Source organism: Haemaphysalis longicornis, unplaced genomic scaffold (genome assembly GCF_048455015.1).
Source record: "Haemaphysalis longicornis isolate Haplotype H1 unplaced genomic scaffold, Haemaphysalis longicornis Haplotype H1 scaffold_3, whole genome shotgun sequence".
NCBI lineage: Eukaryota > Metazoa > Arthropoda > Arachnida > Ixodida > Ixodidae > Haemaphysalis > Haemaphysalis longicornis.
The window spans coordinates 115,562,659-115,579,904 of NW_027526335.1; the positions used below are offsets into that span (position 1 = coordinate 115,562,659).

The 17,246-nt window shown below is 46.5% G+C and overlaps 1 protein-coding gene across 1 annotated transcript in view; it reads right to left on the reverse strand.

Moving 5' to 3' along the window:
- Positions 1 to 17,246, reverse strand: part of LOC144175027 (negative elongation factor A-like) — a 56,314-nt gene that overhangs the window by 3,082 nt on the left and 35,986 nt on the right. Inside the window, exons 9-11 of the mRNA XM_077704049.1 lie at positions 15,040 to 15,169; positions 11,377 to 11,668; positions 3,818 to 3,917 (exon numbers count right to left, since the gene is read on the reverse strand). Coding sequence (XP_077560175.1) covers positions 3,818 to 3,917; positions 11,377 to 11,668; positions 15,040 to 15,169 — 522 coding nt within the window. The remainder of the gene's footprint in view (positions 1 to 3,817; positions 3,918 to 11,376; positions 11,669 to 15,039; positions 15,170 to 17,246) is intronic.

Sequence of the window (17,246 nt, forward strand, 5' to 3'; positions counted from 1 at the left end):
TGCGAGCCACTTGTCTGGACTTTGACTTCTCGCAGTCGACGCGCTGGCGTTCTGCTGCCACGTGGGGCCACCAAAGGTTAGCTCCCGCACCCCATTATTCGCCTGCTTGCTTGAATCTGTTCAGCAAGTGGCCTGGCCCGCCTGCGGACCTTCACACATCAGGCAGAGCGTCAAACAAAGGTTAAGAATAAAGAAAGGTCAGGACGAGGTGTCGAAGAAGTGTAAAAGATGGGGAAAAATGCCGGTTTATTCCCGCCAGGGTCCATCGTACGAACTGGACCGCGTGCACTCGAGTGTCGTATAATCGCTGTTAATGCATTGTTCCTATGGGGAGCTTACCGGGACCGCAGTGATCCATCAAAAGAAGCGGGTCATCGTAATACCGAGGGATATATCAGTGGGGTTCCACTGTACGTCACTGTGGTGCAATATTTGAGTACTTCAACATTTCTTGCGTTTTTCAAGTTAAAGGAGCCATGAAGACAAAATACAAGTTGGGTTTATTAGAAAGACTGCTTAGTCCTGATAACAATGATACCAATATCATCGCAATCTTCAAACAAATAACGGAGATATTAAAGAAAACATGTGAAGCAGTCGCGACCCCCTAGCCAATTTCCCGCAACTTTTCTATGACGTCACGGAACCTTGTTTGTGCGATTGGCGGCCGCCTAACTGACCTGTCGCGACGACACATGACTGGACGTCTGTAATGGGGCCTCTAGCTCGATTTGACCGCATCACTTGAATGCTAACGTGCAGTTAATCCACTGAAAATTATATTTTATTGTTGGCCCGTATGACGTCATTCTTGCTCATAACACGTCACTGTGGAGCAAAATTTGAAAGTTTTTAAATACTTGCTTTTTTTTTTTTCGTTAAAAAAACATCTTTTGTGGCTGTAATGGAGCTGAGTGAGATGCTAAATCCTAGTTCTTTCAAATTAAACGAAGTTGCATTTTCTCTTCATGGCTCCTTTAAGAAAAGAAGCCTTTTGCGGCTGCAATGAAGCTGAGGGAGTTACTCACACATATCTCAAGCATTACAGTTACTGCAAAATGAACAAAGCCACATTTTGTCATTATGACCCCTTTAATTAAAATAAACCAGGAACATACCAATGCGACCGCCCTACTGTTTACGCATCTGGCATTGACTAGTCAACGTCTGATTTCATATCTAAAGCTTACCACCCATATTCAATTTGTGTTTGAACCACTTAATGCATGCAGATGCCTGAGCGTTTGCAAAACCTCCATTACCAAGCCCCGTAAACAAACTACCGTATTTATTCGAATCTAAGCCGATAATTTTTTTGAAATACTGATATATCAAACTCCAGGGTCGGCTTGGATTCGAGGATTTTGAAACACGCGCCAATTTCTATGTGAAATTGAGGGAAGCGGCACGCAGCTAGCGCCACCCAGAAAAGAAAGTATTGTAGCCATTACAAGACGAGCCATTAGCCACTTAAGGGCTGGGGGCGATGCCGCCATTTTGAACTGTGTGGATAGCGGCCTGCGTGCGGTGTGGAGTTTGGTTTTGACAGCGCAATGGCACCAAACAAGCGGTGCCATTATAGTGCCGCTTTTAAAAGAAAAGTTGTTTTAGCCGCAGAGTTGTCGTCGAACGTTCCAAGCCGGGCCGGACTTCGGCGCAGATGAAAAAAATGTCTGTCGTTGGAGGACGCAACGGGAGAGGATATTTGCGTGCGCCGCAACGAGGATGGCATTCGCCGGACCACGAGAAGGCCGTCACCACGAAATGGAGATGGCATTGGCTGCCTTCGTTCAGACGCAGCAAGCAGCTGCCCTTCCAGTAATGACGGAAGTGCTCCAGGCAAAAGCAAGGGAGCTTTCAAGGGAACGAGGCTTATCGCGGGCACACTTAAAAGCCAGTCAGGGCTGGCTTTGACTCAAATGTGCTTGATGGTACTGAGGACAGCGCACTGTTTGAAGATGAGTGATAAAGGAAGCGACGAGGCTAGCGGCGATGATGACTCAGAATGAGCACTGCATCTTCATGTTCAATAAACGTGTTTTCTTTTTGTGAACGCTGACCTCGCCTTTTGTTCGGCCTACATTCAAGGCAAGTTTTTTTTTTTTTTTGGCTTCGGACTTTTGGGGGGTCAGCTTAGAATCAGGGCCGGCCAAGATTCGAATAAATACGGTATAATGCTTGAGATATGTGTGCAGCTCAAATACTTGACCCCAAACCTCACTTCATGCTGCACGAGACCTTCGTCTAACATGCTTGCAGCTGTGGTAGTACCAGTAAGCTTCCTGTAACATGCTGGCATGACCATAAAAGTCAAACACAAAATATCTGGTGGTGATCATCGCGATGAATTCAGTGAAGTCTACGCTTGCAGCGCCATTCAGATGGCATGAGAGCTTTGTGTTGACAGACTCAATTCACTTCACCCCCTCCTTTTCCTGAGGCTTTGCACAGCCGACGACTAACGAGTTATTGAGAAATGGCACCGCTACTGGCAGCCCCGATGAATGTGATCCCCATTTCAGCTACACACCAACACACGATTAGGATGAAGGTGCTTAGTCAAACTAAGTTCTAGAACCCAGAAACTCACGTACCCGGTGCTGCAAATTTCAAAACCAAGTACCAAATGTTCCAATACCGGATCATACTGTGCTTAGCACAACAGGCCACAGCACAACTCGCAACAACAGTGCCACGGGTGGTCTACAAACACAAAAATGACCCGAGCACTTTGTCAGTTCCGCTTCAGCATTGCGCACGATAAATGGACAACAGCACAATTGTAACAATGTACTCTATTTACTAGCATAATGATGGTATGTCCCACTACTGTCATCAAAAAGTGCATTTTTTGGTCCACAGCATTCGCTGTCTAGTATAAAGTCATTTGTGAGTGAAAGTGGCAAGCTGCTGTGCTCACTAAGCCTACTTTTGTCTAGTGATGTCTTTATGGCACAGTGCAACCGACAGCAAGTCGGACTGCACATTTACAAGGCTTTGATGCCTGTTTCGGATGGATGGAAATGGACGAGAATGAAAGCTTTTGTGGCAAAAAAGTTAAGATGATAAGACACTGCTTCCAACAATAGTAGGTAACTAAAGTAGCGCTGATAAAATTGCAGCCACATGAAAGAGAGAAAAAAATCAAACTAAAAATCTCCCACCACTTTTGTTGATATGAGAGTTACAAATTGAAACTACGGTTCATACATCTGCTCCTGCGATAAGAAACTTCGCAGACTTCACAAGGAGCTTCTTATTACTACATAATAAAATGCCAATGTCAAAAAAAATGTTTCTTTTTTCGTTTTTCCCCAGAAATCTGCATCCCTCCCTTCAGCTTTAAAGTTTTAACTAGTTTGGCTACAACACATTTTAACACGAAGCTACGTGATTTCCAATAGCAAGTGGTCCACCTAGAAGCTAGCAGAAAGCACCGGCAATTGTGGGCTCCGGTATATTACTTTCCAATTAGAAGACTCGAAAAGAAGTGAAGAAAGGTCTGCAACATTGCAAGGTGCCAAAACTGTGTCTTTACAATCATGCACATGTAAATGCGCTGAATATTGTGCTTGATGAACGTTGCAAGCGCCGTTACCTGCAAAACCAACAGCCATAATTTGCTTAACAGAACTTATTATGTGAAACTCTTCATTTCATTCTGGAAAATTCTGATACACTTTCAGAAGCCACCAGCCGAGGTGAATCCAGCAAACTACTGAAAAAACTGCTCCCTTCGTTTCCGCAGTGCTTCAACTAAGCACAAACATGAGTTGTTTGTGACGGAAATGCGGCTGCTGATGGACGCAGCACTCACCTCTGGAGCCAGCCATGAAGCCCAAGATGAGCGCCTTTTCAGAGCGGGACACCTTGTTGGAGTTCTTGAACATCTCCTGTGCCTCAGACACCTGGTCCAACTGTTTGGGAAAGTGCGAAAGGCAGAGAAGAGATCCTCACGACTCTGTGTCAGATGCCAGATGCCAAGTGGCTGGTGCCACTTAGGCGCAATGGGCGCAACACTGCTTTTGTAAAGTTAAAACAGCAGAGTGTGAAATGAACAGGCAACTACTGAGCCGTGCTGTCACTTAAGTGGTTACTCACCTGCTAACATTCCTATGGAACTTATTACTTTGTGATCCACGGGCTTAGATACCATTGTGCATCAGTATGAAAGGCTTTACAAACACATATCAATGTTCGCAATGGCCTAGTTTGCTTGTTTTAAAGATATGTCACTTCTGTACTGAAATAAAAAAATAAAACTCGCTTGCTAGACAGCTGGCACCATCTAAGTGAGCACTGGATAAACCGAACTTTGTTTCTTGCTTATTTTTTATCTCAGTAAAAATGAAGTGACGTATTTCTAAAAGAAGCACACTAGGCCGTTGGGAACATTTCTCTCAATTTGTAAAACCTTTCGTATAGTGACACGCTGTTTTTTAAGCCCGTGGGTCATGAATTAGCAAGTCCCAAATGAGTGAGCCCCCTTAAGTGCTGGTCAGGTGAGTCCCCCTTTAAGTGCTGGCTGCTGTCACCTAGGAGAAGATGCAGGAATATACTTGCGCACAGTTTGCCATCAGTGAAGTTGATGGCCGGCCCAGCAGCTTGGCTCACTGCACTAACGACCTCAGACTTTTGCTGCTGCCTGTTGCATATATACACACACTGGCAGCAAGTATGTACAGTGGCTCTCCGCTCACCTATGTAAATACCTTGACTGCACCTGTACGCCAAGGCAAAGCATATCCCTAAAATTGAAACTGAGACAAGGTTTCGTCGCTTGTGGTACTGATTTTTTTTTATTTTACGGTTTAGCACGCTGAGGCTACGCATCACTTGTGGTAGTCAGGCAGTCTTTGCTTTACACTGTTCTCTAGCCAAGTTTTGTCCTCAAAAATTAGCACTCCACAGAAGTTGCCAGACACATTAATTTGGCATTTTCATGCATTTACCCGATCGTCTCTTTCACAAAAAAGACTCTGATGAGTATCGGCAATCCAGTTTCAGCACTTGCACAAATTGAAGTGCAGGAAAATGCATTTGGCCATGACAACCACTTGAGGTACGTATGCATTTTCCTTCGAAATTCCAAATGTGTCGCAATTTTCCTGAAATTTGCACAGTCTTCTTCTACATGGTTGTGAGCAGGACAAAATTTCCAAATCGCGACTTTGCTACTTCCTGGCTCCTTTGAAAATCAGTGATTTTATATATTTCCGGGTCCTGCCAATGACCCACTTTCTGCAAAAAGGGTCTTTATTTGGCTCTTCAGTGCATTTTAGCCGCCAAAACAAAGTGAACAAACAGAACAGAACAAACTTTCAGGCCGATGACGGTGATCAGGCAAAGCCTATAACAGGTCACACAACACATCAGTTACTCAAACACACCACCGTACAGCGCTCTTACCGGCCCAAATCAATATCTGCCTTAACCTTTTTTAATACCTCGCACCTGATGTTGTATAAATACCGCCAAAGGCTTCAAGCAACGTCGTCGGTTTGGAGTGCAATGCTTCAGTAGTTTACGGGAGCTTAAAATTTTATGCAGTGGTGGGAAGTGTGTATGACGATGTAGAATAGGCGTGGAAATGTAAAGAGGCAGTGAAAATGGTAAAACATGGTGTGCAGCGAACGCTCATTCTACGCCATTCGTATTCTCCGAATGCTCTAACTAAATTTGCATACTTTAGCTTTTTTTTTGTAGACAGTAGTCCACCGCTGTCGCTTTGCCGCACCACAGCAAATGAATAAAATTTGTGATACTGTTTTCTACTCATCAAAATTTCCTCATTTTTTCTGCGAAGGTACCATAAAGTTCTGAAAGAACACCTACGCAAAGTACAGAGATTCAAGTGAAAAATACGGGATGAACGAACTGTAGGGTCAGGTGTGAAAAACTAGAAAAATGTGGCCGCACCACCAACCAAAACTGCGGAGATATCCCGAAAAAATATGAGATGGGCGAACTTTCGGATCAAATGCGGAAAGGACGAATAAGTGAGCGCATCAACACATGAATAGATGATTCGTGTTTACTTTGTTCACTCATCAACGCTAAAGCCATCGATTTTAGGGGGTGGGCGATGCTTCTAGGGAGGGCGTTCTCTTGGAACTTTACGATAATTTAAAAAGTACTTGCTGACAATGGCAACTTTATCGGCTACTTTCGGTGATTTCCCGGCGCCTTATCCTACTCAGGATCTGGCAATCCTGGTTGTGAGTTACGTGCATTCCCTGCACCCACACTTTGGCTAGCTACAGAATGAGCAAAGCCCCAGTTATGCGGCCCGATTTAAGACAGCCTTGAAGTAAAAGAGAGTAGGAGGAATATCTCGCACCAAAGATTTACAAAATGCAAGCCTGTTTCTCAAGTTATCAAGTCTCTTTTGAATGCCCGATATGATAAAAATATACTTTCACTACCAATACTGCGACGCCTAAAGGGGTAAAAATGTTTTACCCTCCCTAGAGGGATGGCCTGCTGAGTTGGTATAAGGGACAGGTGAAATTGGAAAAATAAGTGGCCGTTTCACAATTCCAGTTTTCTTTCTTGCTAATGAAGCTCCAATAATGGATGGTTATAGCCCTGGCACGTCACCAGTGCCTAACCAGCTCTGCAAGAGAGCTCGACTTTCCTTTCTGGCAGATGAGGCACAGAATAAACAAATAAAAAAAAATTATGCGAGTGCCACTACTTCTCTTATGTTAAAAAAAAAAAAAAAATTCCTCGGGACACTTAAGTTTGCTTACAAGCTTTGAAGCCAAAAGCCTGGCGACACTGATCAAATACTACTTCACCGCTACATTGTACTTCCATCTTTTTCTTCAGTCCCGTTTTTTGGTCTTTTGGAGTGAATTACTTCAGAAGGCAGAGACTGGCGGCACTTCATGCCACATCTTCCTCAGAATCAGAGTTCTTCTCTTAATTCTTTTTCTTTAATTCACTCTTTAAAGCGGTAGCCATTTTCTGTATCACATGACGACAACACTACCTTTTGCACATGTAGTCAAGAGTTCGACGAAAGTTCGTCTGGTCAGGTATCATGATGAGAACGAAATGCGGTCACTGACCAAGTCAAGGTGAAAAACACAAAGACGTTTCGGAACCCGTACGGGTTCCTTGATCACACTAAGCAGGCAAGAGCCGTAAGTCGCTTCTTATTCTAAAATGTGACGTAATGAACGGGTGTAGCTTGCCGGCAGACTGCCATCTGTCGTATTGATAGTGTCTGCTGAGCCAGGCGTTCCGCTACGGCTCATCGTCGACTTCACAAGGTCGCCGCTGCACCGACTTTCGGGTTACCTACACCAAGTGTTGGCCCCGCTCGCCGGAAAGATAGCAACTCACATTGCCAATTCTTCAGCTTTCGTGGAGAAAGTCCGCGACATTTCCCTGGATGAAGACGATGTATTGGTGTCCTTTGACATCAAGTCGCTCTTCACTTCGGTTCCTGTCGACTTGGCCGTAGCGACATGCAAGGAGGTCCTGCTGGCAGACGAAATGCTCGCGGAACGCACACCTTTGGAATTTGAACACGTGTGTGAGTTGCTGGAATTTTGTTTAAGCAACACATACTTCACCTACCGCGAGCAGGTTTACCAGCCGATCCACGGAACTGCCATGGGAGCTTCCATATCCGTTACTACGGCAAATTTGGTCATGGAAGTCATTGAACAGAAGGCCCTCGCTGGTTTTGATCCCAAGCCCAAGATATTCATCCGCTACGTGGACGACTGCTTCTGCATCATCAATAGGAACGATGCCCCACGGCTCCTGCTTCTTCTTAACTCGATAGAAGCCTCCATACAGTTCACTGCAGAATATGAGTGTGACAGCAGCCTTCCTTTCCTCGATGTCCAGCTGAGGCGTACCGGAACTAGTCTTTCGTTTGCTGTGCACAGGAAGGCGACGCATACCGGACATTACCTGAATTTTACCGTATTTACTCGCATAATCCTCGCACTTTTTTTTTCGGAAAAGTCAATGCTAAGTTAGAGGTGCGAGAATTATGCGGGGGGAAAAAAAAAAAAATAAAAAAAAAATAAAAAATCCGGTGCACAGTGTTGCCAATCTGCCTCCTGCCAATCCCGCTAAATGTAGCGGTCGTTTTTTGTACATGTAAGCTCAGTGTTGCCAACAGCAGCTATTTCTTTTTATTATTTGCAACGTGAACAGTCTCCCGTCGATCAGCGATCATGAAATTGCCGCCTTTGCTTTCTGGCGCGCGCCCTATCTCGTCGTCGTCATGTGCGTGCCCTACCCCAGTAACGCACGTTGAAGTCGGTGACGCCGAAGTGCCTGCCTGCGGCGCGGTTGCCGTGTTTGATCGCGTACTCTATCGCTTTCAATTTGAAAGCGGCACCAAGCACAAAACAAAAAGATCGGCACCAAGCACAAAACAAAAAGATCAAAAAGTTCTCAAAATGGCAGCGAGCTATCCACCATTGACGCGAGTGACTCACTGACTGCTGCTGCTCAACGACGGGACCACGACGACGACACGACAGCGGGCTGCGCGAACGCCGTCTAGTTGCGCGCATGCGAAACCGGCTCAAGAACAGTGTGAGCAGCGTGTTAGGGCGCCTGTTAGGGAGTAGCCATGCAGGTGATTAGGGCGCCTGGATGGCCTTGGATACACAGCGCTCTCCGCCGACCGGAGAGGCGGCGGGGGAGGGCGCGCGTTGGAGAGCGCGTGCACCATGCGGGTTTCGCGAGCAGGCAACTTTCGCCGCTGCAAAGTTGGGGGTGCGAGGATTATGCGAGGAACCAAAAAATCCAAGTTTTGGTGGCTCACATTAGGGGTGCGAGTATTACGCGAGTGCGAGGATTACGCGAGTAAATACGGTAATTCGTGCCACCCAGCCTGTCACAAGCAATCCGTCGTTTCTTCTCTTGTGACGCGGGCAACACGTATTTGCTCAAGTGACGACGAAAGGAGGAAAGAACTTGAAACCATACATCAAGAATTACTGATGAACGGGTACCCTGAGAAATTTATTAAGAATGCCGAAGACCGTGTTCTCAATTCCAGGGCATCCCAGGGCAAGTCATATCGAAGACGCGCCGGCATCCCATACGTTCCTGGGGTGAGCGAAGCTTTAAGCTGTATCTTTTCAACGTATGATCTTCGCGTTGCCCACATGCCGTCCAACAAGCTGAGGAATCAGCTCGTGAACGTGAAAGCTTGGACAGCAAGAGATACCCCGGTGTTGTCTACAAGATACCATGCGCAGCATGTAGCTGCAGTTACATCGGCGAAACTGGCAACTTCAGAAGGAGATTAAAGGAACACCAAAGGGACGTGGGAAGCAACAAGAAAGCGTCGAATGCCCTGGCCAAGCATGCCGATGATCACGGTCATTCCATCGACTGGGATAACGCCGCTATAATAGCAAAGGAAAAGAACCCAGCCACGAGATTACTTTTGGAATCCGTGTTCATTCAAAAGACCAAGGACACTATCAATAGGACAGATGGCAATCTGCCGGCAAGCTACACCCGTTCATTATGTCACATTTTAGAATAAGAAGCGACTTACGGCTCTTGCCTGCTTAGTGTGATCAAGGAACCCGTACGGGTTCCGAAACGTCTCTGTGTTTTTCACCTTGACTTGGTCAGTGACCGCATTTCGTTCTCATCACTTTTGCACAATGAGGCACTCAAGAGGCTTTCGCATTAGAAGGGAGAGAGAGAGAAAAAAACAAACAATGGCTCCAGTTTACCACTCTTAGACATAGTTACACTATAATCTCGTTACAAGAGACACTTGAATGAAGGCGGTTTGGTTTGTTTTCCTATGTTCGACATGTTAGCAACATTGCATGCAAGAGACCTTGGTTACAAAAGGCACGTTTTTTGGCTCCCTCAAGTGTCTCTTGTAACCAGGTACTGTACCACTAGCAAAAGCAAACACAATGCACGCAGTGTTTTGTGAAAGTTTGCCCTTTCTCAGGATTTTGCAGCCTGCAATATAGTTGTACCGGCCCGATGATTGGCACCATCCTTTTGATTGCGCGGACGGGCATGAACAGGCAGCCCAGCAACCGCACCGAGTCCGAAGGGCCAAGTGCTGGCGAAGCTGCCGTGCCATCCTTGCCTGGTTAGTCCCATGGTGCTACAGTCGCTAGAAATTTGGCTAGTCTGCTGTCCGGGCCAGTCTTGCATTACAGCGGTGCGACGCCGCAGCGATGAAAGCGGGCGAAAAACAGCCCACCGGTCGACTGCGGCACCCTCTCAGTGCACCTTGCAGTGCAATCACCACGCTTGCCAGAGAGGCACTTTTAAGAACCAAATTGCTGTACCACTAAATTTTTATTAAAAAATTATTTGCTTACTTTTTCGCACCTCCATTATTTTTTCTAGCGCTTAACTTAAAGTTGAAAAATTAGTGTCGTCTGCTTGCACGCTGGTTTTAGCTGCGGTCATCTGCCCTATGCTGTCAGCAGACGATCAGAGGCGTCAACAGTACTGTTTACAGTTTAAAAATTCCTAAATAAATTTATTCGGACCCCAAAAAGGATGAAAAGAAATAATCTTGCCAGGAGAAGGTATGAAAACAACTATTTAGTTTTCCATAAAATCTCTAAGTAGCAAAAATTGCCAGTTTACTGACAGGGCGCTGCAGACGACTGGTGTGCTGTCTGTTTGAGGCTTTTGTCGCCAAAAGGACCTCGCTGAAGGCCTCGGGCGGCAGACTAGCCAAATTTCCAGAGACTATCGTGGTACCGCAGCGGCAAGGCCCCAAAGGAGCGAAACGATAAGAAAGGTGCAGCTCGTGCACCGTGGCTAAGGTCACACGTGACATGATGAACGACCTTTTGCTCTAAAAGCAAAAAATTAAAGCCGGTCCACTCAATGTGAAAGTTGTCGGAACAGCTGTACCACCGTTATCCGCTCACTGCTACCACCCAACGCAATTCAAATTTCCCGCCTTCGCAGTGCTCACGCACCCCCTTCCTGAAACTGCACCAGCGGGAGTTCTCTTCTTTTTGTGCTTGCTTTTCCTCCCGCACGTGCCAGCATTGCACTGCCATTTTTTTTTTTTGCTTACTCTCGAAAAACCAGCCCAATGACCGTTCTTAACTAAATGAACGTGGGCGCTGCCGGTTAATTATGTATATTTTGCCTCAAATGTACCTGCAGGTTTCTTCGCTCTAAACAATGGGGAGATGTATGACAAGCGCCAGCAATTCACGAGTTTCAAACGCTTATGACTACATAAACCGCTTGGCTTCCGAAGCCTCTGTAAACGACGTGACGACAGCCGCTATGATGGAACGCCGTGTGGCTCTACTAGGGTCCAGTGAGTGAGCTGCGACGACAAGGCGAGCCCCTAAAGTGATTTGCACTTCAAACAAGCTGACTGCTGCTCACCGAGAGGGAGAGGCCCACGCGCTGCTGCGACTGGGTGGTGACCACGACGGCCGTCTGAGGCGACACCACGGGCTGCACCTTCTGCACCGCAATGTGCTGCTGCTGCAGGGTCAGGGCATTGGGGTTGTTGCTGTTGGTCAGGGCAGCCAGCTCCCCAATGGTGGCCGTGGTCGTGCGCCGAACAAGCGGGGGAGGAGGGGGAGCCGCCACCGACACCACCGTGCTCGTCACCACGGGGGCCATCACCACTGTCGTCACCACCGACGACGCTGATGCCGCCGCGGACGCCATGCTGATGGGTACGGGGGCAAAATAAAGAAAAAAATTGCACCATACACCCTTTACACTGTAACCGCTTGTAGTGTGAGGGTGGATATAATGCGGGTTTTCGTGAGCACCGGTCTGCTTCCCGTAGAACTCAATGCATAAGCATACCACTTAAAACGCGGTTGCCCAAAGCACACATTCCTTGGCAGGTCCACTAATTGACCGGTGCAGCTGGGGCATCGTTGTAGAGTTGCCACACACACACACACACAAAAAAATAAATAAATAAATAAAATAAATAAATACTGAATCAGCGCGCGCTCCCTGCTCTCCTCCAACTCATTTCCACTGTTTGTCCGTTTGTTGGTATACCTTGAATGCTCCTTCTTGCCCACTGCTTTGTCATAAGGCAACCCATACAACTGTCTCTAGGCTGAAAGCTAGTGAGCTTGCTTCTGAGCCCAACAACCATGCCGCCAGCAGACACTTTATCATTGATGAATTTTGTGACCACTACTGAAGACATCACAAGAAGCTATTCAAATTTTTTTTTTTTCAAATTTCAGCGGTTAAACGCGTTAAAGCAACACCGGGGCTTTGAGGTGCGCCATAGCAGGCCGCTGCGCATTGATTTTGACCACCTAGGCGTCCTTAGCGTGCACCAAAATCTCGACTCATGGGTGTTTCTGCTTTCTGCCTCCATCAGAAAAGCAGCCGCTGCAGTCAAAAATGAAATAGCATCCTTGACTCAGTAGCACAACGCCTTAGCCACTGAGCTACCACGGCGTGTACATCACCAGAAGCTAAAGAAGAGATGTGCCATGGTCTGAAGTCTAGCAACTCTTCCTGCATGCTGACAGTACTCCATGAGTACATCAAGGCTCTCTGCACAGACAAGTAACCATATAGGCCGGTACATAGGTCGAGTGTGTTTCCAAAAAAATCCACACAAAAGTCATCCCTTGTTTTATATACAGTTAAACCTCGATGTAACGAAGTCAGTAAAATTTGTAATTTACTTCGTTACATTGAAATTTCGCTACATTGAAATTCGCAGTTATAATGAACTGTTCATTCCGTGAAGCATTTCCGGCAAAAGAAAACATGGCGCGCATACATGGCTGGCGCACTGTTTCTGCTTCTATCGGAGCTTAATCGTCTCTACGGGTCAGAGTGAACCGCATGGAGCGTTTTCTCCCCACAGAAATGCATCCCGCAAGACACAGGCACGCTGACGCAGCCGCGGAGACAACCTGCGCGATGTGAGTGGCTCCAGCGACCGCTTCCGCTCGCTGAAACGCAACTCGAGGGTAAGGTGGCCCCATCGAGGGGCATGCGAAAAAAAAAAGCGGATAACGTGGGCGAAATTTTCACTGCAAAACGTCATACGCGCTGCTTATGAAAGCGCCCATCAAATATCCTCGGCATCCCCGAGCGATTCGAAGCTCCCGCCATAGGGTGCGCGCCTCCCCATTGGCGAAATCTGTCAGGCTCCTAACACTGATGCAGCGCGAGTCACTTCCTGGCGCAGAAGCCGCTGCCACCGCGCAATCGCGGACGCGAGTGTGAAAAAAAACGTGCGCGCAAGGCTCATAAAGATTCACAAATGCTTGCTGGAACGATGAAACCCAACAAGCATGAGCGAACTCGAACGAACGGCAAAGTGGCGGCATGCGGCGGTGGCGGCCCCGCAAGAAGCCGCGACCGCTTAGGCTTACCACCACTTAGGCTTACGACCGCCTAGGCTTACCACCGTAAGCCTCTTAGGCTTACCACTTAGGCTTACCATTAGGCTTACCACAGCGGAGGATGTTTGATGGGCGCTTTCGTAGGCTTACCACCGCAGAGGATGTTTGATGGGCGCTTTCGTAAGCGGCGTGCATGACGTTTTATTGTGAAAATTTCACCCACGTTAGGCGCTTTTTTTTTCTTGCGTGCCCCTCGCATTTGCCCCTCGAGTTGCGTTTCAGCGAGCGGTTGGAAGCGGTCGCTGGAGCTACCCACATCATGCGTGTGGTCTCCGTGGCTGCGTCAGCGCGCCTGTGGCTTGCGGGGTGCCTTTTGAGTTTTTGTGGGGAGAAAATGCTCCATGCGGTTCAGGCTGATGCCCGCGTAGACTATTAAGCTCCGATAGAAACAGAAACAGTGCGCCAGCCGTGTATGCACGCCATGCAGTTTGTAGGCAAGGAACTCGCTCACAGGCCCGTGGCTCGCTGCATCCAGAGCATTGGGCGGCCCGTGTTGCCGTTCGTGTTTTATTGAGACCCCATTTCGGCGCTTGCATCTCCCAAAATATACCTCTAAAACTTAAATTTCGTGCCTAGTTCTCCATGAAACTTCGTTACATTGAAATTACGGCAAATGGGACTTCGTTACACACAGGGTGAAAATACATGGTGTGCATACACTTGAAGTTACGAAAATTTCCGTGGTTCGTTACATTGAAGTTCGTTACATCGAGGTTTAACTGTAGCAGTCATCGGCAGAGTGTAAATTGTTGTCTGGCAACAAAGCGTGAGCAGGCAGCGCAGTCCGTCGCCATCACCCCCTTCGTACGGACTGCTTTCTCTCTAAAAGGCCTTTTGTACTTTGCTTTTTGCTTTTCTCAAGTTTTTGGCTTTTTACTTGTGTGTGTGCGTGTTCACCCATGTTTGTGTTTGCTCCGGGATGAGTAAAAGCAGATGGTGTCATGCACTAATCATCATCTCCTTGCATGCTTTGACATCCGGGTCTGTAGCTTCGACAGAGTAATACACTACATCAGCTACTGCCGTCCTTAATTTGTACCCAGGTATAGTAGCCTCTCCAAATAAGGGCTGTTGCCCTTCGTACTTATGTTGAACATGCGCTTTTATTACTCGGGTAACTCCTCTTGGGAACAAAACTTTCCATTTCTACTGTGGCTCACATAAAAATTTTCCTTCCGTAATTATTGCACCCCTAACTTCACCTCAATATTTTTTAAATGAGAGTGCGAGCATAACGAGGAGAGATACGGTTACTCAGTTCCCAAACCAAACTAAACCGGCAGGTAGCAGTCACCTGAAAACAGGCTACAGACCTCAATACAAAACTTGCTACAGGAGGCCAAAGAGGGCGGCAAAGATTTGAGTGCTGTCGACAAAGCCCGTGCTGGCATTAATGTTGCGAGAGTGTCTGCTATGAAGCGGAGCCACGAAGACGACGACGATAAAAGGTTCCCCTGTGCAACGCGTGGAGGAAAGTTTGTTCAACAGCACGCACTTGGGAAGTTGATTTGGCTGAGCAGCACTTTGCATGAGGCCTCAAATTTTTGGTAGCTCCTTCTTTTTTTAGCAGTAGAGGAACGAGTTCACATAAACGAATCTCCCTCTGGTCTTGCCCTCAACTTTGGCTGTCGCAATTCTTGCCACGTACCTGGTGCCTGCGTCGACGCTGGTCCCAGGCGGCATGGCCTCGTGTGGTTGTTGTGCGGGTGCAGCCACGCTCTGCTCCAGTGTGACCCCGGGCTTGCTCACCACCTGGCTGCCGCTGCTGCCTCCAGAGGCTGACGGGGGAGAGAAGAGGGGGGAAAGAACCGAGGCATCACGACATGGGACAAAGAGCATTAGAAAATTTCGGCACCCGCGTTTCTCCGTAACTTCCTGCAATCGTCTCATTCTGAGGCAAAGTCAATGCCCTCGTTTGGCTCAAGATATACAGTTCCCGGTTAACGCTTTACTGAGAGATGAAAAAAAAAAAAAAAGTTCACTTGCCACGGAGAGCCACATACCAAAGGGCCAATATACACCGACCGCATGGACGTGCAAACCTTTTCGACTGCGCAGTCCTGTCATTGGATGCTTAAGGGGGCAGACTGGTCTTAGAGCTATTTTTTTTATCTACAAACCAATTGATGAAACTGCACAGCATATTGCGGTTTTTTTGTGCTGATTTCAAATTTGCCGTTAGGTTTTTTGCAAGTTGATTATTTTTTTGATAATGATGAATGGCCATTATTTTCGGTCACAATTACGAAATAATCACTCCATACTGAATGACGATTACCCCATGGCTAGGCAGACAAATTAACTAAAGAATACAGCGTTGGAAGAATTTTTTTGATTTAGCTATTTTTAGTCATTTTACAACACACTGAACTTCACTCCTCCCGCGCTCTGCCAGAAATGGATCCAAGGTGGTGTCAATTGAACACAATACTAATTTTCCAAAGCCTCCATTCGAAAAAGTTCTTTCCAACATTGTATTCTCCGCACATTCAGGTATCAAAAGCAAAAGAAAAAATTACAGTTGCACCTGCTCTATGTGCCTAGATATCTGAGGGCGAAATGCTAGCTTAGCGTTGCAAGAAAAGTGCCGCTTCATCATCAAATTCTGCGCGAACTGAGCTGTAGAGTGCGCTTAAAAATGCTATTTACAATAAAATATGGTACACTATGATGAGGAAATTTGCAGACTGATAGAAAAATGACCGTGGATGCCACAAATGCCATTTTCCAGAAAACGGCTTTTTTGACCGCTTTTCGGCCCCAAAGACCCGTCTGGCCCCATAAAGGTTGGCATTTCAGCTGCACCTCCAATTAGCAAAAATACATGAAAGCTCATCAACAGGACTGTAAAAGTAGCCTTTGAAGCCTCACTGACTACTGTATACCAAACAAAAGCCACAGGAGTAAGCCCCGAGTGGTTTGTTGTGGAGTTGTGTTTATTAGGGCAAAACGACCACACCAAATGCGAGTAAAAATCACGCCAACACCCGTTTGCACTTCCCATGAAGTGAGGCAACCACAAATATGGAGTTAGGTTCCCCTGAAATGCCTTCAATGTTCAAAATGTATCTTTTTATAACTTCTGCCTTTACTTCTAGATTTCAGGCAAGCCACACAACCCTTTTACCTAGCACAAATCATCAACCAGGACAAAAGCCCCTCAAACTGGTTCCAAACCAATCCTACCCTATTGTATCACATCTGCTTCAGCCTCATCTTTCCAGTCTGTTTTTTTTAAAACGTCTCCAACCCCAAGCCCCACAGCCAATTGACAATAAATATAAACATTGCCAGTGAGGCAGATGGAAATTTCAGGGGAGATGCGGGTCGTAAAATAGCTTAATTTTTAAGTAAACTCAGTAAAACTTGTTGGGCTTGCTGCTTTTTTCCCAATGATTTCAAATATGCCATTATTTTTTGAGTCAGTTAATTAGTTTAAAGATAATCAGAGATAATTAGCTATTTCTTGCAGGACCAATAGACAAAACAGTGGAAGTTAAAACTGTAACCTTCATATTTTCTAATACATACTATGAACACTGGTGAATGCACTATAGGAAGCGGGTTTTTGATACATCACCTGGAACTAATTTTACAACTCATTAAATTTGGTGGCCAAAGTAGCAAGGAACCATTTTGGACGTCCATTTCGAACGCCAAGGTTTAAAGGGCTCCTGGGATGGGGTTTTTGGGGGGTCAATGGTATCGGAGCGCAACGGCTATTTCTTGAACTAATCGTGACGTAATAGTGCGCTCTTGATTTAATCAATTTTTTACGAGCGTAAAAACATCAGAAAGCTGCAAAAAACATCTTTTGTGTGTGTGTGCGTTTACACAGTCACACATATTTTGTTT